The sequence below is a fragment of the Agelaius tricolor genome, unplaced genomic scaffold (genome assembly GCF_023055355.1).
Source record: "Agelaius tricolor isolate 1412-34295 unplaced genomic scaffold, bAgeTri1.0.p SCAF_11, whole genome shotgun sequence".
NCBI lineage: Eukaryota > Metazoa > Chordata > Aves > Passeriformes > Icteridae > Agelaius > Agelaius tricolor.
The window spans coordinates 12,773,592-12,798,520 of record NW_027269271.1 but is presented as its reverse complement, the minus strand read 5'-3'; the positions used below and the strand labels follow the sequence as shown (position 1 = coordinate 12,798,520).

The following is a 24,929-nucleotide window of genomic DNA, read 5'->3' as shown; positions in this document are numbered from 1 at the left end:
GTTGATTTAATGCTGGCAATTTGAAGCATAGGCTGCACAGCTGTTTCAGACAGAAATACTAAGATAAATTCAGAAGCAACCCCTGCTCTGACAGATTAATAAAAGACCAGGAATTATTTGAGCTTCTTAGAGGAAGGGATCACTAAAGAGCCCTTCAAATACCCAAGATATTGCACATAAGAATAGAAGAACAGCTCATCCAGCCCTTGCCTGTTATCAAGAACAGGCTTTAAACTGAGAGTCAAGCTTTTCCAGCAGACATGAAAAAATACATACTACAAGTGAAAAAGTAAAGAACAAAGTGAACACTTGCTACTGATACAATTTTAGGAAAAAAAGTCATTGGTAGAACCATCAAACAGGCTACCTAAAAAAAAGCTTACCTAACATAAATTTTTAAAACAGCTGTACTGGGTCTTCTGTTTCACCTTGTTTCTTAAAATCATTGCTAGCAATAGCACCATTTATCCAGGTGAAGTGAAGATACAGACTTTTTTCACTTCAAAAGTCAGACAAACCAACTCCATGTAAACATTTTCCCCAGTGCTTTAAAGACGCCTGTGGACACTAAGCCCTCCATTCTCTGGTCAAACACAAAAGGGCTCCTTCCCCTGGCTCTGCCAGGAGTGTACTGTGTGTCCTGCATGCTCACTGCTGGCAATGTAAGCCCACACAGTCATTTCAAGCATATTTTAGTACATTTTACGAAACAGCCAGCCATGCTTCTTAGCTGAATTTCTGACAGTTTGATTTACTGGCATTATTGTCCAGTTCCAGACAACCCAGCACTATCAGAAAGGTTATACTGCATCAGCAGCCTTCCACTGCTCTGAGCCAGAACCCTTTGGAAAAATTATATGGACTAATTCACAAACCAAAGGATCAGAACTGAGAGTTAGCTCTATGTTAGGAGAGAAGGTGCCTCTGGAAGAATACTTCAGAAGTGTTAAGACTGCAAGGTAGCATTTAAAAAAGCAAAAAACAAAAAAAAACCCAAACCAAAAGTAAGTAGCTTTGGTATCCCTCCCCTGCTCCCTCAAAAGAAGGGAATACTTCAGTATGATGGCTCACTAATGAATTATTCACAGAAAGGTAGGGCTTTCTTTCCCAGAGGTTACAGCAATGTCAAGTGAAAACATGTCAGTCTGCCAAGAAACACCAATGGTGTGGAATATTTCAACAGAAGGTGACACAATCACCCCGCTAATGATGTGAGCTCTTTTGGTGAGTGTATCTGAATTACATTCCTATAAAAGATGCCAGACATTACCAATAATTTCATATTTAATTTTGGGAAAATTTAAAGATTAACAAGCTCCTCTGAACAAATTCTAAAGCCAGGTTTTATTTTTAATTTATCAGCATTGCCTAAGCTTATTATTCATCACACAGTCCTCTTCCAGCACTCTTCATAAAGAATAAGCACTCTAAGTAATAATTTTAATACTAAAATTACCTAATGTAAAAATGCCCACCACTATCTCATCTCATGTCATCTCAGTTCTGGAAAGAACTTCTCAAACTTCAGTTCAACAGGCAGTCTTAAACTGTGGGGAAGACCACAGGTCAAAAAATGTGACTTTATCCCTGATATTTGGGTTAAGCCTATTTTTCTTACAGTCTCTGTAGATATGGTGGAGCAAATGTGGTATTTAGGATGCTTTTTGTCAAGCTGTTAGTTCTGATGGCCAAGAAGAAAATTCCTTTGTCAGGAAACCTATTGGTAAAAGATCTGTGGGTCTTTACACCTCTTAAATACAATTTAGAAATAAATTTAATTTTTCTGAACAGATTACAATTCACAATTTATGCCTAGTGATAGTAAGAGGTCTAAACCCCTTACCTTATGGGACAAAATTTGAAATTCATCCAGTGGACTTGAATCTTATGGGAAAATATTTGTAGACTCAAGTGTGTTCTTCACAATCTCTCTCATCTTCAAGAAGAAAGTTAAGATCATTTGACAGAGTTCACTGCACTCATAAGTCAGTGGGAGGGCAATCTCACAAAAACTCCACGATCTCTGTTCTGCACCTATATTAAGTTTTGGTACATTGTATGAGACAATTTTAGCCTATAACTGAAATTCATGTTTATGCAAATCTAGATCTGCCCAGTATGCATGAAAATTAAGTTACAGGCAAGGAATCAAGAATAATTTCTAGACTGAGCCATGTTCAGACACTTAAAAAAAAAAAGTCTAATACTACTTAAAGATCCAAATTGTACAGAAGTGTTCCAGCCCAAAGCTGGGGTAAAGTGGCCCCTAAGAACATGCGGTGTCTGAGGAGGCGTGTGTGTGTGCACTGCCTGCAGTGCTGCCGTCCTGTGACAGCCCACGCTCACAACCAAAGCTGGAATCAGTCAAGCATTTATTTGCAGGTACAGGAACGATTTCCTGTACCTGCAAATAAGTTGTTCTCAAGCCTCAAGGTAGGACTAATGCACCCATAGCCAATTGGGTCATAATTCCTGCTCCCTAATCACTGTGTATTTGCTGCCATATGGTCAGATATGAGACTTCACAAGCCAGTATCCTTCTGGCCAAGGAACTGTTGGTCACTACTCTTCACTCCACCAAACTGCTTGAATCTCAGTTGCAATGTTTTTTATTAAGATTGTGGACTTATTCCTACTATGCAACCTCCATTTCTCACCACAATCAGCACCAATGCCTCTAATGAAGACAGAATAAAATAGTTCTTTTTTTTAGGGCAATACATTTAATCCCTGAACAGTGACTACATGTTGTTCTTAGGAGTTTTTTTCTAAAACTGCTTGCTTAAGGCTGATTACTTTTATCATGTTTAATATCCAGTGCAAGGTCTAGCTCTGCTGGACTTTAATTCACCTTACTCCTATCTTTCTCTAACTCTTTTGCATACATTTCTATGCCTGTCAGTCCTTTCTGCAATCTTTTTACATTCTGCTAATTTACTTTTGATTATGTGGCTATTGATCCAGTTACATTATTTCTACAATGCTTCTTTCTTTCTTCCAGGTATTAATGCCATAGAGTGTTAAAGCTTTTGAATAAGAAAGTTCCAGACCTTTTCCATGTTTAAGTTTCAGGGCTTCTTTGGTAGATTGATTCACATCTGTAGAGTACTGAGCTTTGAAATCCTCAGTTACATACAGATTTCTTTTCCTCTTGTCATTTAATTTTATCCAAATCACACATCATACATTCCTCAATCAGCTCATCTAGAATATCTCCATTAATTAAATGAAACCTTATTGATGAAATGAAAAAACTGTCAGCTATTATCAGCAGAAATAACCAGTACTATCAGCATTTGTTCTCCAAGCTATTCTGAAGAAGTTAAATACTTCCATATGCAGGGCTGCCCACCCATCTGGTCACAACTCCTAGTAGTACTTAAAAGCTTTAACCACGCACAGAATGTTAAAACATAAAATGCTTTAAAAAGATCCCTTTTAATATGCAAATTCAACCCTACAATATCCTACAGACTCACCAAACTAATAGACTTTTGTTATCATTCTCTGATTTTGAGGTTTTTTGATTCAAAAGACATAGCTACACAAGCGCTATTGACAAGAATTTGTGAAATTCTACCTTCTGTGATTACCACATCAGATTTCTCACCTGTTGTTCTACTACGTGCCTGCAATCTGTCTAACCTAGAATCATTAAGGTTGGAAAAAACCTCCAAGATCATCGAGTCCAGCCTTTGACCTAATGCACCACGCCCAACAAAGCCTATCTCAGTGCCACATCCCCTCACTTTTTGAACTGTTTCTGCTCATTGTCAGCTCCATCATCATTGGAAAACACTTGAACTGTTAACAGAAAGTAAGTTGGGCAGTCCAAAAATCTGTTTTACCCTGTTTCTTGGCTTCAGACCCATTATGTCCATCATGCCAACATCAGCCCCCAGAGGCAGATTACCAAAGCTATTTCCTATTTCCAGCTTCTTCAGTATGCAGCAGTACATACCATCATCTACCAGAGAATTTGTATCCATTCTGCTCTGCATTGTGGTTACCTAAAAACTGACCTATTCATCTCTTAAATAGACATAATTTTGTTTAAGAATCATTTGCATTTCAGGCCATACTTTTACTGGAGACTTATTCCTCCAGTAACATGCTGATCTGCATGTTACTACATTACCTGGCTTTTCTGTACTAAAAATAATGAGAAAAAAATTATTAATTAATTAGATTATACCTTTAAATACATTTCATAAACATAGGATTGTTGAAAACTTTTTTCATCTGGGTTTAAGTTCATAACTTCCATGTTTGCTTTTATTGTGTCCTTTCACCTCCTTTCCTTACTCCTATCAGGCATGTTTCTGTGTTCCAGTGTGCAAGTAAAATTAAAGTTAAAGCATCCTAAAAGCAGTAGCATCTTTTCATGGAAACCTTCAGCTAATTTGTGGTCTCATGAATAATCTGAATTGGTTCTGCTAAAGCACAGGAATTAGGAATCTTCTTGGGGGATGCTCTTAAAGCCCTCAAAAGGCACAGAGATATCAAAGGAGATTTGCTCCAATCTACTCAATGACTTTTTTTAGCAGAGGGAATAGCTGGAGGCAAGAATGGCTGCAGCACTATATACAAAACCTTCTGTATTGCCTTATCAGCACAGGGCTTCAAACAGAATCCATACAGCTTATAGGAAATTATATGAGATATTTTTGGTGGAGTGGGAGCCAAATATAAGTCTTCCAAGCCTTGTTTCATTCCTCCTGGTGGCCTGAAGGGCTTTCTGAAACACAAATTCACATGAAGGCACTCCTTAAGTATTCCAGCCTTCTAAAGAGCTGGAGTAATTCCCAGCTGGTTCAAAACCAGAGGAGTTTACCACTGAGACCCTTCCCCCTACACTCAGCTATTGAGTCTGGCCTCAACAGAGTTTGCCCATCTAAGATACAGTCTCAAAGGTGCTAGAATGGTTAAACTGGAATGTCTCTTGAGCAAAACCAAAGGTGCTTTCAGAGATGTTGCACATGGAAAATGTACCCTTTCCAATAGTTGTGCTCTGTTCATTGCTTTTTTCCCTCATGTGTATCACATGAGAACAGAAAAATCTAAAATTCTAGTCTGTTTCAATAGTTTCATATACAGTTTAGAAATGTGAACAATTTGGTAGCATAAATCATTAAGTCAGTTTGAAGAGAAATTTTTACAGAACACCAAAACAACTATTATGGTATATGTGGCCACAGGCTGAGAAATGCAATCTAGCAGATGGTCATTTGCTGTCTTAAGTGATAGGGCATATAGAAAAGAAAATATTATTCTGTTAATGCCTCAGAAGCTCAACAAAGCCCAAAAATAGCATGCAACCTGGTTTCATGGATTAAAAAAAAAGCACAATTACATACTTATGGCAGAAGGAACTGACGTCTCTGATTTCTGAACTTTTTCAGAGTATGCAGTAGGTAAAGTGTAAATATTGTGGTAAATGCCTCTTAAGTTCTCATATATTCCTTCCTACAGTCTTCCTTTTTGAAGTCTACAGCACCCTTCTAGCCATTGCTTATTGGAAAGATGAATAAAAAAGAGAAATTTAATGTATTTAAGCTTTCATGTAATATGATAGGGATTAATTCCTAGGAGCTGGGGAGGTACACCTACTCTCCCCTGCAGTTTCATCTTGCCTTTCAGCTTTTCTCTTTCTCTCAGTGGTAAACAAGTACCAATGCTAGCTACAGAGCTCACTGCAACTCACCAGAACACAGTATTTCAATGCCACAGTCTATCCACCAAGCTCATTTCAAACAGAAGTTCTCTTGCAAATCCACAGGGTCAACATCATCAGTGCCTTGCTATCACATCATCCCTAAGTGAAAAATCTGCTGGATGTAATAATGACCTAATTAATCCCATTGTTTTCCCTCTAAGACACAGACCAATCTGGTCTCTTTCATTTGCTCACAAAAGAGAAAACTGCAGGAAGCAAATGACTGCTTGTGTTGCCACTGTAAATCACATCTGCTGGAATACTTCCTTCCCATCTGATCTAGAGCTCTTGCAGCTGCAGTCTGACCATACTGTCCAAAGTCACTCTATTCTTGGACTACATCATGGTATAAATTCTTGAAATTTGTTTCCCCTGCTATTCTTTTCTAGAATTTGGCAATAGGTCTTAGTATCTGAAGACAATTCTCAGTTTTCAAAATTGTACACATTGCAAACACACTACGATATGCTAAGACGAAATTAAAAAACTCCAATCTACAAAATTACTGAAGTCTGCTCCCCTGTGCACTTGTGCTCATGCACACACTTGCTATATAGCATTCCCACCAGATACACCAAAAACCTTAGCTAATTCCAAGCATGTCATGCAGTGGTGAGGGAACAGACAGTAGCTGGTTTGTTGCTTTTTATGTGTTCTGAGCAATGGGAAATACTCTGTCACTTGACTGTCCACCAGCAGCAACAGATATTTTTAAATCGTGAAGACATTTGGGGGGGTTAAATATAAAGTTAGGGCACATGAGTAGAACAGTTATCTACTACACTGCCAGTTTTATATGTGTGTATCCTGGCAGAAAAATTTTGAGGTTTCCTGTTAAGTTTTACCTAAGGGATAAGAGATTTACCTAAGGCACAGTGTAAAAAACATTAATTCTTCTATAAATCTATCTTAGCTCTTTTTTCAGATTTAGGCATCTCTTTTAACAGTGTTGAAACTATTTTGAGCTGTTCAGCAACTTCTTAACAAATAAAGTTAGGAGAGGAAGAGGATGTCAAAGGGAAGAAGAATCTTAGACCAACTACCAAGTTTTCCCACAAGGGCTTTTCCACATTAATCTTTGATAAGAAAACTATCCTCAAATAGTGCGAACACAGCTGTTCCCATTTAAAGCTTGACAACTTCTATGCTGGGTAAGCTCAGTTCTCACAAAGGACCCCAATATCACTCCTTTGTATTTTTAAATTATTCATATACCTGCTTCCCATACCAATCAGATTGTCTGATAAGATTGTTCTTTGGTCACTTCGGAGTTGCACCAGTTTCCAGACCTTTAAAACAACCTCCACTATTAACTAAAATGCATCATTTGTTTGCCAGGACCTAGAAATAGCTCTTCATACAGTGAGAACAGTTTTTCCCTTACAGATTACAAAAAATAAAAACCAAAAAACCAACAAACATTTACAGTCTGTGCAAATGACAAGAAAGCTATCCAAGAAGTAAATTCAGAATTTATAACTGAAGACACTTCAGGTACCCTGTCAGGCTGTGTGGATTTTCTTCCAGCTCTGGCAGAGTGTAATTGTTTACTTAACCTGGATATTGATTGTAGTTAGACTGCTGGCTCACTTCCTTCAGCTGCAATTCTCATTTTGGCAGTTTCACATACATCACTTAGAATTCCTCTCTGCAGCCATGCTGTTCACATTCTTTCCTCTGGGCCATAATCTGGTAACATGATCATACTTTTATTTCTGCATTATGATGATGGGGCTTTTTAAAAATTTTCTGATCTTTGTAGAACAAAAAGTGGAAGCTTTTAGCAAGAATGACCTTGAGTCACTGTCCTTTACAATTAGTATTATACTACAGAGTTTTATGGAAAGAGCTCAGATAAAATGGAGAGATTCTCCAGCAGTATAGCTGCAATATGAATTTTCTACATGTTTATGAATACCAATATACATGTCACTTTCTATCAATTAGTACGAAACTGTTAATTAGGTTGCGTGCTGTTCGAAATTTTATGTCGGTAGTTCAGATGTGAATTTGAGGACTAAAAAAATCTCTTATATAACATCATGAATATAGAGTGTTAATTCAACCACGGTGCATCTTCTGTATTGGTTTTTTACTCTCACCTACTTCAAACGTACTTAGGCTCACCTACTAAAAAGTTTTGAGGGTCACAGAAAGCATGTGCAAACATTAGGGATTGCTAAATCCATACCAAGAAATTCTGTAAGGGCTAATTAACCTTGAAATGGTGGCAAAATCTGTGCCTAAAGGTCAAAAAATGATCACCAGTTTGCACAGTGTTTTCAGAGCCATTACACTGCACCAGCTGAAATACACAATCCTTCAAGTGAAATGGATTATAAACAGACACGAGAAAAATTAAAACCAGAGAGAATTCCAACTCCTGTATCAAATTACTTCAATAAGCCTTGATATGTATTTAATGTATGAATATTTTTGCATACTTTCTGACTACGAGATACTCTAGTATTTCATGCCATACAGTAAAGATTGCTAAATATACAGTTCCTCAAAAAACTAGGACAGCAGCATTTATTTGAAAACAGGAAACCATTTTTTCAGCAGAAAAGACAATGCTATATTAGAACAGATAGACTCTATTTCACAACAATGCAAAGTATTACACCCCCTCACCCCACCCTCCCCAAAAAATGATGCTTTCATATCTAATGAAGCGTGACAACTGGTTCTAGATATTGTAAAATATATGTGATACAGTGCTTCACCTGGAATATTTTCATGTCTAAAATTTGACAGTAACATAGCTTAAAAGGATAGCATGTCTCCAGATATTGATCAGGGGTTTGTACAGCTGCAATGCCTTAAAATCATCTGCAGCTATAAAAGAGATAATGTGATTATGAGTACACTACATTGTAATTTCCTTTGGGCAGTCAGAAAGGAAAAACAGTCTGAGAGGCTCTGGCAAAAAATAAGCTTGCAGGATATCCACCATCTGACAGATGAATCATTTTACAATATTCCAATTAAAGAATCTTCCAAATTTAAATTAACAACAACAAAAATATCACAATAACTTAACAATTACCTTTCAACCACAAATCAAAAGGCAAGTTGAAAAGCTAAGCAGCTCACAATGTAGAGAGTTTTAATGTTCCAACTTCCTTGTGAGTCCAGGCATGGAACATAAATAGTTAACCTTATTCTAAGCCATTAAATGGAGCTTACTAAAAAGCTTGCTCTAATAAATGGTATGATATGAAGGTCAGCCCTTAATTCACCATCAAAATATCTTCTGGGTGTAAACATAATGACTTCTGCTTATGCACTACACAACCCTGACAAGAATGCTACTTGACAATCCATTTCAGAGCTAGAAAAACGTTCTCATTTGCGTCAAGGTGCTGAATGTCAGCAGATTCACTAACACGCTTATTTGCACTGCAGTGGTGGAACAGAGTAAAACACCAGGAGCCCTCCATGCCCCGCTGCTGCATGGCTAGAGAGATGGTGAAATAAAACAAGATTTAATCCTGTCCATATCACTGTGCAGTTGGTGAAACTTGACAAGTCAACATTAAGTATTCAACGTGGTATTGTGGCCTAAAGGGATAACATGCAGCCTGCACATAAGAGCAAAGGAATAGCTTGGTTCTGCTTCGGTGTTTGTAAATTTAATTTGTTCAAGGAAAAGCAACTCTGGAAGGGATTACTAGCTAAGATCAACACTCTTACCAAAGAAAAAGAGAAAATGCAAGTAGGAATAATATTGACGTTTTTGTAATACAAAATAGCTTTTTGGATTTAAGTGAATAAATAAAATTTGGAGGTGATTGCAGCCTAACCCCAGCATATGAGAATATTCCACTTAGTGTTCCTGAGTAGGAGGGCCTGGGAAGGTATTTCATGAAAATTGCATAGGAATTTAGAAAAAAACCCCATATTTTGCAAAATGTTACAATTTCTTTAGCAAAATATTGTCAAGTATTGTTTCAGTGCAATACCTATTTCTTTAAATAAGTGGGGCAACAATACTCATGGTACAACATCAAATATATTGACTTAATTATTGCCAAGATCTCATTCCACAGGTTCAGTAAAGGTTATCTGCAGTAAAATGTGTAAATCCCTGGTGCCCAGGAAACATGGAGCCTGTGAATATACACACATGGAAACGAAGAAAAAACAAGATCTACAGCAATGTAATTCTGAAATAAAAGTTCAAGAGAAACCTGCAAATCCCCTTTGCTAAGTGTAGCTATGTATTTACGCTATCTGCAATATCTTTGAATAGAGCAACTATTCAACTATTTTAAGTCATCAAAAGGCATTAACCTGTGGTCCTACAGCAGGAAATGAGCACAAAATCCCTGAGTCTGTAAAATGCTCTCTTTGCTAAACAATGCAGGGGAGAGGTGCTGGCAAGCCCCTGGGACTCAGCATGGGTGGGAAGGTGCCCTGAAGATGCATTTGCTTACTCGTAGAGGGTGGGGTGGGCAGCTGAAAGTAATCACAGAACAGTCTCCTATTTTGTTTTAGCAGGGGTCCTTTTGATGATTAAACCTCCAACTGACTGTTAAATGCAATGCATATTTTTTCTAGAGTGAAGGACAATGAATACCTTTTCCTTACAGACTGATACTTCAAATATAAAGCACAGAAAGATAAGCACTGCCAGCAAGGAATCTAAAAATATTCTTAAGCTTGACTAATGAGCTAATAAAAAGCTATAGTAAGAAAAAAGTCCAATTAAAGCATCTTGCAATATTTCTCTCAAACAGAAATAAAAACTCCAAGAGCACGGTAAAACTTTGGAAAATTAGTATGACTCAGACCACAGCCTTAATATTCAAGCCTACAGTACATCAATTTTATCCTTTCTTTGACTGGCTGTCCTTTATTTACCATCTCTGATGCGTGGTGTCTGAAATTGTGGTCCTTGAGTTTGTTATTGCCTCACAAATATATAATCTAAATTTAAATACAGACATATTAAAAACTTGGGCATTATACAGGTTGTAGGTACTTATTCTATTCAGAAAACCTGCAGGCCTATAGCAGAACATGTGGAAATAAGGGCAAAGCCACTGGAAACTGTATACTATCAGCTATAGATAAAGTCAGAAAACAAAGTAGCTACACTTCTCACAGATGGACAGGAGACAGAGTAGAAAATTTATATTGTAATAGTCACTTTTCATCAGTCTTTGGTACCTGAAGGTAATCAGAGGGGACAGGAGCAGCGACCACACTAGAAAGGAGTCGTAAAAGACACAGAGGTAGGAAGAGCCGGAGATTTGACACCAGACGAGAACACCTGCACCACAAGGAGCTCCAGCAGGGCCCTTGCAGCACCTGGAGGCGAGCAGCGCTCAGGCCAGGGCCCGTGGCAGGCTGCGAGGAACGCAGCGCACCAAAGAAACCCCCGGGCCCCTCAGGGGCGCAGAGCTGAGGCACGGCAAAGAGCAATAGGGCAGGGACAGTCTACACAGGGTGGGAAAGAAAAGAAGCCTGGGCATCTCGTACCAGGGGCAATTGTTATTTTAACGCTACAGGAACCGTTTATCTGCACTTACTGAAAGGTCCTCAGGCATCGGCGGGTGTGCGAAGCTCCAGGACGGGCGCATCCCACCTCCCTCTGCCGGCGGCTCCGGGCGAGACCCCTGCAGCAAACGCTGCTGGCACCTGAGGCGTGGAGCGGGCCACTGCCCCCGTCTCCTCGTGAATTTTAGGGTATTTTTAAACAAAAATTAAAATGTCTCAGTAAATACTCTCTAATTAGGCAGACGTAGTCTTTGTCTCTTTTCACAGTTCAGTGAATATTTGGTGGTTTTTATTTTAATCCCTTTATTTCAAATTGTGGTTCAAGACTTCGCCGAAAACGTGAAATATCAAATGTATTTCCTCATCAGCTGCCTGCAGCGCTTCACGAAGGAATACTTTTCAAAATACTTTCATTTGATTACGGGGTTTGCCTTTTCTAATTTGACAGCAAGGGAATCAAGATACACAAAGACAATGTTGTATCTGCCTGTTTAAGAACCCGCCCACGACTCCTGAAATTTACATTAACAACAAAGTTGACTTCAGCTATTTCAGGCGGCGCCTAGAGAGATGTGCCCTGTTCCACACTGAGCAAACGCGGGCCCGGCCCAGCAGCGGCGCTCCCGACTCCGGCCCAGGGTCGGTGCCAGGGAGGCGCTGAAGCCCAGGGCAGGTCAGGGCTGTCTTCCCCGCCCGCCGCCTCCCTGCTCGGCCCTGGCTCCGGCAACGAACGGCGCAGGCCATTACTTCCAGTTCAATACTGCCAACTTCGAAATCCCACAATTCCGATGGTTTTACTTTACAAAAAAAGGACAGCTTTGCGCTTTTAAACGTTTGGTGTCTCCCCGCTGCTTTTCTGATGTAATGTGCCGTCACTTTGTTCTCACAAGCACATTTCTGACACCAAGGAGTCCCTGGCCCCAGCATTAGGACACACGCCTGACCTCACGGCGAAGGGGTCCAGCTACGAGCGACAGAGCGGCTGCTCAAGAGAAGCTGTACGAGAGGCAAGAGACAAAGCAGCAACGCGTGGGTTTTCCCTGCTGCCCCGGTGCGGCACCTGAGTGCCAGCCAGGAGGGAAGAAAGTCCAACCCGGAGAGCGCAGGAAAGCAAGCCTGGGTACGCCCCTGCCGGGCCCGGGGGCTGCCGAGGGCAGAGCGGGCGGCTGCCTGGGAGGGCACGGAGCTCTCCCGACCGAGACACTGCACACTCTTTCCAGCGGCTGCGGCCAGCGGCACCCCGTGGGCGGCTCGCCCAGTCCCCTGGCAGCCCCGGGGGCGACCAGGGCGGCGTCCCCCGCGCCGCTACGAACACGCCTGTGGGCGTTGAGCCGCCCCGTCCCGCCTCCGCAGAGGCCGCAGCCGCAGTCCCCGCTGTCTGGGCCTGCCGGCAGGCTAGACACCCCCGGCCCCGCTCCCTCCCAGCCCTAGCCCGGCAGCGCGGCCCTCCTGCCGCCGCTTCCACTCCTGCGCACTGGGCGCGCCCCCCGGGCCGGCCGCGGCCAGGGGCGGGCGGGGGAGCCGCCAGTTGCGGTCCCGCGGAGAGCGGCTGTGGCGGGGCCGCCGCCCGCGCTCGTAGGGCAGGATGGAGACTGAGGGCCGGGTAGCGGGGCCGGCGCTCCCCGTCGGCGGGGAAGGGCCCGGAGCCGATTCGCATCTCGCTGCGGGTGTCCTCGGCACGGCCCGGGGGCCGGTGCTCGCCGCCGCCGAGGTGCTGGCCCTGGACGATGAGGAAGACGACCTGGAGGTGTTCAGCAAGGTACGGCAGCACCCTCCGCGCCGGGGGCGGCCGGGCGGGCTCGCCGGTACTTTGCCCCAGCCGGCGTCGGGCGAGTCGGGGTGGCGCGACGGGACGGGACGGGACGGGATGGCTCCGCCCCGGGCGGCGATCGCGGCCTCTGCCCGCTCGCCCCTCGCGCGCACGGCGCTCCCCGGTGCCACCGGGGCTCCGTGACAGGCCGGGCTGCCCGAGGGCGCGGGGCTGACACGGGCAGCGATCCCCGGTCCCGGGTGACTTCTCGGGCACGAAACGCGGAGTCGCTGCTTCGGACCAGCAGTGTGAGTCATGACTGCGCTTACCTTACATGTGCCATCTAATCTGGACTCGCTGTACCATTACCATCATTTAGGCTCGTCAGGTGCCACATATGTATCTGTAAATTAAATAAACAGTCGTGTTTAGTAATTGCACTTGTGTTTGAGTGTAAATAAATGTTTCCAAGTTTCAGTTTGAGTTTTCTTTTAAAAGATGAAGTATCATACCTTCAGATGGGAGATTTGAGAAGATAATATCTGAATTTTGATGAAGGGAATCAAATGAACGTAACTGACAATGTATCAGTGTCCACCTTCAGAGAGCACACAGCCAGGAAGATGCGTGCCCATCTGGCTGATAGTGCTGGTTTTAATTAAACCAGCGAAGGGGGGGTATGGCTTCCACGTGTATCGTTTCTCATTTAGTACTGATTTAGTACAGGTGAAGACAAGACTTACCTCTGTCTCCTTAGTAGTTAAAGAAGAGGGCATGCCATAGATTTATTTGCCTTATCAAGGCAGCATCTAAAATATAAATGCATACAGAGAAGTAGGGTGGAGAAAATGTGTATGGGGCTAGGGTGTCGTTCACCATCTGAGATTTGCAGACTGCTGTGATAGGATGTGTGGTGTGCCATGGGAGAGAAATAGCAGTTACATTTACAATTTGAAAAAGGACAATGTATTTCTTCTATTCAGTAGGACAGATTGTCACAGGCAGTAAATGTGTGGTTTTTATATTTCTGTAGGTGAGAAACACTGTTGTGGTATGAATGAATACTACTATTGGGATAAGGACTTCCTTCTTAGGAGCTATGTATTTAAACTCTGTAATAGATTTTATGTATGTATTGCTGTGTATTTAAACTATAATAGAATTCTTGAAACTCGTGGCTTTTAAGGCCAGAAGGGACTTTTAGGTGATTTAATAGTCTGTAACGTGCAAGAGATTAGGCTAAATTTCACCAAGTTACCTATATTTTTCTGAAGCATACCTAGGGTCGAGCTGAATTATATTTTCTTGGAAAGCACGAGTCCTGATTTTACTTAAAAAGATGAATGATTCACTGAACTTGTGTGCAGAAACAGTGCTAAAATATCATTTTAGTTGTTGATGCTCACTTTGCATCCACTTCATTTTACGAGTGAAGTTCAGGCAGTTCTGCATGAAGGTATCTGCTTATCAACACAGTGTATTGATGCTTATGCTGCTTCCTTATCGAGAGCAATTCTCCTTGGGAATAAGAAATAAAACCAAGTGGAGTTGATACAAGTTACTGCTGCTTTATGGCAAATATTGAGATCTTTAAATTTCTACCTGGATTCATGCCAAATATTTTTTACATATATGAAATCTTAACTACTGGTAATACATGCTACATGATAAGTTATTCCTGCAAACAAGAAAATTTGTCATATTATATGAAAATACAGCTTTCCGTCCAAAGCTTGGATACCTGCATGTAGTGGTTGTATATATCAACCAGAAATTCATGATTTGTTTTCAAGTGCAATTTGAAATCTGATCTTTTGAGCTGATGAAAATCTGTGACATTGGTTGGGCTTTGCACCCTATTTATTCATGTTCCATATATTCAGAGAAATCTGACGGGCTAAATGTAGCTTACAACTAAGTTTTGTAAAACCAATTTTTCCATAACATAGTGTTCCAGGACTGCCTTGTTTTAAATTGCACCTTAATGGGGTTCCTCATGCAGTGTCTGTAAGGCAGTGGTGTAGCCTTTGCAGGCCAAGGGGGATGGCAGCAGCCGTGCAGAGCTCGCTGCCTGCCACTCTCGTCAGCTTCATCTTTCTCAGTCTAGGCAGTGCAATGTGCCAGCTAACAAAATGGTGAAAAATGAGGTTCTTAAAAATTGTCAACCTCAATACCCTGAGTTATTACTCAGAATGTAAACACTGGGCTTTTATTTTATGAAAATCCATAGACATTTAACCTGATAGTGCTATAAACCATTGACCTGGTATCCTCTGACGTATCTCAAATATTACAGACCAGCATCTTCAGCAGCTCTGATAAAGCATTTCATGATGTGATATGCATTTCACTTTATCCTAGTTTCCACTGCCACTGAAAAAGTTTGTGATTCTTTTCAGCTGAGACAAATTCTGGGAGCTGAGTTATGAGTCAGACAGATGGAATGTTTTCAACCTGCTTTCTTCCCTTAGCTTCAAAGTATAGAGTACTGCCTGTATCACAAATACCCATTCAGTTATCTTTTGCATTCTTTGATTACTGATATGTAGCATTGACAAAGCTGTCAGCAGTTTGGTTAATACTTAAAATCTTTAGCACCTCTGCTTTCAAACTCTGTTTTACAGTGGTTGTCTGCATTTCATAATTACAGAAAACTTAATTCTATTTCTGAAAAACATGTATATACCACTTCAGAACTGCATAGAAACAAATTTTTCTTCAAGATTTTTCTTCAAGTTCATCAAGGATTTGAGACAGAATAGTTCCTTGGCAAAAAATGCACTTATAAATCAGTCCTCCTGAATCTCTTTGCTCTTTGAAGAATGCTCCAACAACCAAGCTATTCACTTATAAGATAAACTCTGCCCCATGTCCTTTATCTCAAGCTCTGGATCCTTGCTGGGATGGATGGATGGATGGATGGATGGATGGAGCACAGGGGTAACCTTGGGTCAAGGACCTATGCTGCGGGAGGGAGCATTATTTAGACAAACTCCCAGGCTTCGTGTTGTCTCCAAAGAGCTGCAGTCTCAGCTCTGGGTGTAGCCTGTTTTAAGGCTGCTCTGGCTGCAGGAGTGTTTTCTTCCCTGATGTATTTTGGACTGCAACTGACCAGTTGCAGTCAAATGTGAGACTGAGATAGGTAACTGCAAGTGTTAGAGAAAGGAGTCACTGAAAAAGGCCCTCATGCTGCGAGGAGCTCATTGATTTTCCATGGCTTTGGTCTCTTGGCCAGTAAATCAAAAGGCATGAACCTGTTTGTGGACTGGCACACTTAGCTCTGCCAACTGCTCTGTCAGGAGGGAAGGGGCTTGGAAAGAGAAGGAGTACTGCAGGTAGGTGGGGATGGGGAAGGTGTGGGAAAGGACATAATTTTCTGGGACAGGGCCTTGATGTTCTTGGCATGGATGAGGAGGAAGAAGGTTACATGACCCAAGAGCTGTCTGTTTTTCCTGTGCTACAAAACTCCTGCCCTCATCTATATGCACACAAAAACATAGTTCCAGCCACAAAATTACAGCTGTATAGAAAATTATCATGGGTTTTTTTAAATGTGTTTCTGTGATGACATCAGGCTTAGGTCACATGAACTTCAAGAATTACTGGAAGTAAACCTGAACTATCATGAGGATAAAGAGACAGATGCTTCTTTAAAACTCAGGTGTATTCATTCTGGTGCACTTGAATTCTAGAGCTATATGAAACAAAACCAGAGACTTGCCTATTCTGTGGATTTTTGTTGCCCATATTTTGTTTCTCAAATCACATATTCATAAGCCCTTCCACATAAACATATACTTTCATACCTCCATGAATAGAACAATTTTTAGTAGCAACCTAGAAGAAGGAAGGAAACATTATGACATTTATGCTCCATGTAAAATGAGAAAATATGAAACACATTTACCTTGATCCAGTTTAGGCTTTGCAGAATCATTACTGCTCAAATTATATGGCCATTCAAGTCCCTTACTTGCTCACATCCATTTTTCTTTCCGTAGAAATTTCCCATTGCCTCAGCGCTTTGAATTGCATGGGCTGCTCTGAGCGAGCAGTCCTCATTCTTCATCTAGACCACGGGCAGCCAGTGCTAGCAGGCTCTGGGAACAGCTCTGTTTATTCTGCACGACTCAGGATAGTGCTGGCTGTATAGAAGTTGTGTAGCAACACACTGAGAAAAAGTAAAATGACTGACAGGGATACAAGGAGGCCACTGTGTAATATTTAAAGTGTTGTCTTCAGTCTTCTGTGTTGCTTTTGTCTCCCTGTTCAAAGAACTGCATGTAAGTGCGGGGAGGAGAGCTAGTACATAAGCACTTTCTGGGCATAATTCCTGGTATAAATGTCTCTTCCATATTTGTAGGAGTACACCGATAAATCCAAAGCAGAAGAACAAGATAAGGTGTTTAGAAAGTTTTGATCCAGTTGAATTCAAAGGACAAAAAGCAACTCTGACACAGTTCAGCAGTAAAGTCGGGTTCCCTTCATTCCTGTGAGATCAGCCTTGGGATGATGCCGTGACTCCAGTTAGTGTGGACTCACACTATTCCAGTCCTGGCATTTGAGCAGTTTTCTCTTTAACTGCATCCCTGTTCTCCTTCCTCCATAATTAACAAGGCATTGGAGAGGGGAACTCTTTGCTACTCATAGTCGGTGTAGTCTAACAGCCCTTTTAGAAAACTTCTAGGAAATAGATTAAAGTTTGTTATGAAGATAATTCTTTGTATCGCATATATTAAAAAAGCCATATACAGTATTTGATATTTAAAATATAATGATTGGTTTCAATTTCTGTTATCTCTAATGATTTATTTATTTGTTATGCTCTTTTATGAAGTTAGTGAATTCAATTTCTTTTCATGGTGACTGTATCCTTCAAGATTCTAGATTAGTAGATCTCACCCAGACTTGTAACTAAGGAAGAAAATGAGATTTCTGGCCCATTTCCAGTTTGCACCTTGTTTCTCAGCAGATGAATGAGCACCATTGAATGTACTAGCAGAAGCAGCTGCTATGGGGACATATTCTTACTGAGTTGTGTGGAAGTGGTCAATGGTATCAAAAAGAGGTTTTTCACTTCACCAAAACAGTGGTTTGACTTTTTTTTTTTTTTTAGAAATTAAGCAGCTAATTTGTACTGCATCCTTATTTACTGTTTTCCTTAAGAAAAAAAAATAATTTATGTACTTTTAATTGTTTTCCATTTCAAATATTATTTAAAATAAATGCAACTGAAATATCCACTTCCAGTAAAAAATCTGATTTGGATTTTGCCTTGTTTTTTTGAATCATATTTTTTTTATCCATTCTGTTCAGGTAATTAGAGATAATTCAAACATCATAAATCCTCAATAAATGGCTGCTAACAATTTTAATAAAACTGGTAAGTACCCTACACAATTAATGGGTGCTTGGTTCATAACTAATTTTATTATTCATAGGCAAGTACTCTTTCTACCTATGCATAACGTTTTCTCAAATGGTAGTATTTTGATCTTTCATCCATTTTAGAATAAATCTCATTTCTTACATCCTCACCAAAGCAAATACTGAAAAGGATACCAGATTTGCTATGTACTACATAATTCTTTCATTTGCTCTGAGTTTTACCTGTTCTATCAGATTATTTTAAAGCTTGCCATTTTAGCATCAGAGAACCCGTTTGTATACAAAGATTACTGATTATGGGTGTCCTCATGTCTTATCTGCAGGATACATCTCTGACTGAGGTAAACTCATTCAGTCCTTCAGTGCCAATATCCCCCTCATCAATGATAAACCAGTATAAATTTGAAGATGGGCCTGAATTAAGAGATCTCTTCATTACAGTCGATGATCCTGAAAGCCACATTACAGCCATTGAAACATTTATCACATACAGAGTAGTCACAAAGGTGAGTATCTATTTGTGGTTTAATGGCTTGCTTTGATAACAACTGGCATTTTGACTCTTCTTGCACACCATTCTCTGGCCTATTGCTAAATTTAAACTTTAATTTTGCCAGGAGTTATAGACAACTAAAACTGCATGAAACTGCGCTATGTAATGGAAGAAATTCAGTGTGAGTCTGTATACACACGTGCTTAGATTCTTTATGTTGAGAAAGTAGTTAATACTTCTTCAATGGCAAAATGAGTGCTGTGAGGCAATAACATTTTCTGTTGTGATCTCCAGCAGGAACAGGAAACAACCAAAGGACTGATCCGCTTTGAAGACACTGTATTAGCACAAGTATTGATGACTTTTGGATAACTTACAGGCTACCAATCTTACATTTTGCATAAACATTACCTTCTACAGTCTTTCAGTTCCATTCTTTTCCTATTGCATCCATTAACACATGGGTGTTTGCTTCCCATGTACAGTTGCATGTGATTTCTGGGGAAACTGCTACAATTCTCTAATGAAAAAGTAGTATTAGGAAACAATTAAGTGTATTTTTAGTTGTCCTGAATGCAACTTATTTACAGAAAATAAGGAAGAAAGTCAGCCTTGTGAGACCAGCCAGATCTTATGAGATTACCAGTAAATATTCTGCTGGCTGCATTTTGAGAATTGCACTGTTAATTTATTTTACTTTGAGTTCTTTTTAAAATATTCATTTAAAAAGCATATTTTCAAATGGGAATTATTCATCTTTAAATAAGATATATCAATTCCTCATAAAATATTTAATGAGTAGGAAGAGAGCTATCTTTGTTATGTTGCTAGCAATAATTTTCACTTTATGCCTCCTTCTGTAGACGAAAGAACATTTTTTTCTTCAGGCAAGTATGAAAGGGCTGTAAGTTGCATTGGTCTTGCTTTTTTTATCTCTTCTATCCTTTCTTATCATATTTAATTTGGAGTGCTGGTTGTTGATGATAAAGTAATAGCATTCCTCCCACACACCTTGAAAAATTTTTATTCAACCCTCAAAAATGTTTGGATTACCAAGCATCTTGTGAGGTTTTTAGAATTTACTTGCATCGCGTTATAAATCTCTGTGCAACAAAGAATGCTAAAAAGCACATGTAAATGAAAACATGGGCTCTTTGTGGCTTGCCTCTAGAAGACAGAGCAGTGGTAAAATAAATCTCAGGGTCTAACAATTTTTTAATCTGTAATAAGCATTTTTTGTAGGCATTAAAGGTTTGATGGCAAATTCTAACAGGGGGCTGCGAAACTGGAATCAGTGATAGGCTGCAGAATCCATTAAGAGGTGCAGGAAGTGTTATTGCTGTGATATGCTGAAGTTTTCATGTTTTGAATGTGGGGATTATTGAGTAATGTCACAAGGATGTGTGTCAGCTCTTTGGGCTTTGTTCAGAGTGCTATAAAATGGACTTTCCTCACTTGTAAATTACTAATCACTTTAAGAGAAGTGCCCAAAGTAACAAACATAACTGTGATTGCTGAAAGAAAAATGCCACACTAAAGTAATTATTGCAATAATTTGGAAACATTGTGGTAAGATAACCATTATATGTCACTGCACAAAGTGCAGCTTAGTGCTTTTTTTTTTCCCCAATAGAACTTTGATTTCTTGCTGAAATAGGATGTGTTAACTCTTCAAGGAGTTGATCATTGTTCTTTAACATAACAGCAAAGCAGTAACAGAGACCAAATAGAATGTATGCATTCCCTCAAGTACTCAGTTTTCTCCAAAATCTAAAACTTTTTTTTTTCTGATATTCTAACCTAAGCCTGTTTTTTCTGCTTTTGGTTTTCAGACAACCCGTGGTGAATTTGACTCCAGTGAATATGAAGTCCAAAGACGATACCAGGATTTCCTGTGGTTGAAGAGCAAACTTGAAGAAGCACATCCAACACTGATCATTCCTGTTTGTTTGCTAAAACTTAAGTTATTTTTCTTTGTTTATAAGATGGCTCCAGTTTTATACAGAGATGTTTGAGGTCTTTCTTCAGCTTCTGAAATTTCACAAATATTAAGCCAACCTATTTTCCTTAGCTTTACATATATGTGACAAAAATCACATAAAGGTATTTCTTAGGTTAATTTGCAGTAATTTATGTCCTTTCCTAGTTGTACTTGTGTTCTGCACTGTATATTACAAGAAAAATGGTATACCTTAGTTGAATACGATAACTTTATATAGCTTTTGGGTTGTTGCATGGTGGATTTTACAATGTATACCTGTTTTTTAGTAAGCAGAAGAACTGTTATAATACTCCAAATATTATGCTATTTATACAGTATATTTCTTCTTTTTTTTTACTTAGCCGTTGCCTGAAAAATTCATAATGAAGGGAATGGTGGAACGATTTAGTGATGAATTCATTGAGACTCGAAGAAAAGCTTTACATAAATTTTTGAACCGTATTGCTGATCATCCAACTTTAACTTTTAATGAGGACTTCAAAATTTTTCTTACTGCTCAAGCCTGGGTAAAATGACTTTGTTGTTATTTACAGTTACCTGAAACCACATGTTATGTTAGATGGGTATATCAGGAGCCTCCCTGGTTCAGTATTCAGCAGTGTCATCCCATGGCTTGTTACAGAAGTGGCAGAAGCAGGCAGGGATTTGTGGAATATTCATAACCTCAGATAACCTTTTCTGTTGGTTTTGGTAATCATGTGGTTCTGTGGTCTTGATGATCATGACCATAAATGGTGCTGTACTGTCCAAAGTTGGTTTTGTTACTGGATTTTGGATTTTTGTGGCAAATTCATAGTATTTCAACTCTGCATATTTTTTGGTACACATATAAGTTTCCAAGATTATGAGTAAAACAGTGGTATTAATTAATTATTTTGGCATGGCAATGTCTTTTCCTTCTTTTTTTTTTTAAGTTTTACTAATCTCATAAAAGAAAAATACAGGATTTTCCTGTTGCATCGTTGCAACATTGTGTCCAGTTGGAAATAGGAGTTTTGTACTCAGAAAAGCCTGCTGGTGAATTTCAGCAAAGGTTATTCTAGCAATGTATTAAAAAAGTTAAAAAAAATAGATGGATTGCTTCCTCCAGTAGGAGCATTATCTGCTTTTCTCAAAGACTTATTTCTTCAATCATTACCTTTGCTTTCCTGTTCAAAAAGCTAAATTGTAAACTAGCTAACTCACCCTGAGGAGCAAAGGGGTGAAGGTTCTCTGCCATCTTCAACCATTCTTGCAACACTGTCACACAATAGCATGCTTGTGTTTGCTCAGAAATGCTTACCTAATACATGCACAAGACAGGGATGGTTCTGACACTGGTCTAATAATGATAAGATTTATATACTAAAAAGACAGAGGTTTATGTATGTCGTTTTTGTTTTTTTTTAAAAAAAGAAAAATTTAAGCGCGCTTTTATTTATAATTTTCAGAGAATTAACAAAAGTACCTGGAGTAAAGAGAGCTTGTTCTGTCTTTAGGAACTCTCCTCCCACAAGAAGCAAGGTCCTGGTTTGCTGAGCAGGATGGGACGGACCGTGAGAGCTGTAGCATCCTCAGTAAGAGGAGCAGTTAAAAATCGTCCTGAAATGTTTACACAAATGAACAATTACATGGAAACATTTAGTCAGAAAATAAACTTACTAGATAAAATAGCTCATAGGATTTACAAGGAAGAAAGGGGTAAGTAGAAAACATGTATCAGTTTTACTGATTTAAGACATTTAAAAGTAAATTAGTTTTCATTGTGGCAGGCAAAATACTCTTTCTAGGAAAAAGGGAGATATTTTTATTATGTTTTTCTTTCTGGTCATGTTTTTGACAGACCTTCAAGTTTGAATAATTTTTTAATAGGAAGAGTTTTAACATGTCATTCAGCTACTTATAAGGAACTTAGAAAAATATTTTAAGATGTGCTTTTTGGAAAGCAGCATGACCTTTGGTTTTTAACTTTCAAGGGAATGTACAGTTTTCTGTGCAATCTCATGGTGACATGAGGCTGTCTTGATTCTAGGTCTCTAAACTTTGTTTAGTTTTGTTCTGCATCTTTTTTCCATTGACAAAGTAGATTTTAATTTTTTAATAGCTTTACTGTTGGCCATAATTTTTTCTCATGATAAGCTGTGCCTACTAGAGTTTTCTCAAGAAGGATGGGTTAATCTGAATTTTTTCCTTAAGTAAGAGCAGTTCACACATCTAGTTGGAATGCTAAGTTACTGACTTTCCTGAGATTCTGAGATGATCCTGATCTCAGACTATGCCTGTTCAGTAGAATTTCCACTGGGCAGCACTTAAAGTATTTACTTGTCTATATAATATAATTTGAAGAGCTGCATCGTGTTAATAACTGAGTCCTAGAGCTTTCTTGTGCAGTACCAGATCTCAGTGTGTCCTCACTGAAAGGGTGTTATAAAAGAAAAATACATGTTGGTGAAAAGAGTAGGAACTCTTTCACTGAAGGGAACAATTGACATTGTTCCCTCCAGTGAATGTCGCTGTCTGAGCTCTGTAGGTTCAAGGTATCAGTGCCAAAGTATTTCTTGGAAAAGCTTAAGAATTTTGACATGCTCCCAAATGTTTTAGGTTATATCTTCTTTCTAGATTTTCCAAACAACACTTGTGTCAGAACAGTTGTGTGCAGGGCCACACTGTTGTGAATAGGAATTGTTGATAGCTGTGATACAGAGAACATTCCTGCTTGCAGTACCTTAACATGGGGTTCTTGATTACATCTTCCATAGAGGATGTAATTTTTTGTCCAAATAATCTCAAAATATACATTACACTCTTTATGCCACATAACTGCTTTTTTCTCTCTTAGGACATTTCTTCATTATAAATCTAGTAGTGACAAAATTGCATTTTCAATGCATGACCAATGTGTTCACAGTCTCTCCTCCTGTGAACTGCAGCTTGCCCATGTTTAGCCCTACCAAATGGCACAGTGATTTGTGGACCTTCTCTGTTTATGGATTATCACTTGGTCTAGAAAATTACTTCTCTTATGTCTTCTACATAAGAGAAGTAATTAATAAGATATCTCTGTATTTAAATTAATAAAAATTACTGAAGGAGATACCTGTCGAGCAGGAGTAAACTTCAGTGCTTCTTCTGAAGCTTTTGGGACATAACAAAGCTTCTAGTTTCAATAACTGAGACTGTATTTGGAACATTACTGTTACAAAGAAGCAGAGGAATTCAGGGCAGTAGAAGTCAGCAAGTCAGACCAATTGCCGTGACTCCTGTTGCTCTGTATGAAGACAGTGTAAGGTAATGCAGGTCATTGGTGGCTGAATGCAGCTCTTCAGGTCTGCCTGAATATTTGTGTCATTGTGAAATGTCTGGGGCACTTTTGCTGATAAATTTTTCAAAGCTACTTAATTACAATACATTAATTGATTAGTTTACTCATAAACAGTGAACTGGAGTTTATTTATTTTGGTCATTCGAGCAAATTTAAAATTAGCGTCAGTCTCTTGCTTGGTTCACAGTAAGTACATAGTTGGAATTAGTATCACTTAGATCTCTACTAATGAGAAGTAATAGGTGTATATGTTCCTTTTAAGACTACTGTAATGAAATGAAGGAGTATGGCCCCATCCACACGCTGTGGTCAGAGTCAGAGGAAGCCATAGGCGACTCCCTGAAGGGCCTGGCCGGCTGCATCGACCGCTGCTGCAGGGCCACGGAGAGGAGAATGGCAGGGCTCTCAGAGCACCTGCTGCCCATGCTGCATGAGTACGTTCTCTACAGTGAAATTCTCATGGTAAGCTTTCCTGAAGGACTCCTTATGGCTCAGTATAAAATTTGGCTTAGCCCAGCAACCATGTCCAGGAGAGAATTTGTAGCTGATGAAAATGACTTCACAGTCCCTGTATTTACTCAGTACAAAGCATGCACAGCATATGATACCTGTCCATTACTGGGGAATCTGATTGGTCCTGTTTCTCTTACTAATCAAGCAGGAGGTGCCCCTTCCAAATAAGAAGAGCCTGATAGTTTCACCTGGCAGGCAGCTATGGGTAGCTGTGCTAGGGTGTCTAGTTTTGTCATCTTCAGTGAGCGCTGCATTGGGAGG

At 39.8% G+C, this 24,929-nt stretch overlaps 1 protein-coding gene and 1 long non-coding RNA gene across 3 annotated transcripts in view; one reads left to right on the top strand and one right to left on the bottom strand.

Moving 5' to 3' along the window:
* The window catches only part of LOC139594297 (uncharacterized), a 37,283-nt gene extending 23,522 nt beyond the window's left edge, over nt 1-13,761 (bottom strand). Inside the window, exons 1-2 of one of the 2 annotated variants that reach the window (XR_011680576.1) lie at nt 13,715-13,761; nt 13,301-13,374 (exon numbers count right to left, since the gene is read on the bottom strand). This is a non-coding gene — a long non-coding RNA (uncharacterized lncRNA). Of the gene's footprint in view, nt 1-13,300; nt 13,375-13,483; nt 13,618-13,714 lie in introns of those variants that run through there. The other variant, XR_011680575.1, reaches the window with a different exon arrangement.
* The window catches only part of SNX7 (sorting nexin 7), a 30,067-nt gene continuing 16,922 nt past the window's right edge, over nt 11,785-24,929 (top strand). Inside the window, exons 1-6 of the mRNA XM_071436192.1 lie at nt 11,785-12,980; nt 18,683-18,865; nt 20,685-20,795; nt 21,196-21,360; nt 22,333-22,534; nt 24,418-24,617. Of these exons, the coding sequence (XP_071292293.1) occupies nt 12,807-12,980; nt 18,683-18,865; nt 20,685-20,795; nt 21,196-21,360; nt 22,333-22,534; nt 24,418-24,617 (1,035 nt within the window). The 5' untranslated portion in view covers nt 11,785-12,806. The remainder of the gene's footprint in view (nt 12,981-18,682; nt 18,866-20,684; nt 20,796-21,195; nt 21,361-22,332; nt 22,535-24,417; nt 24,618-24,929) is intronic.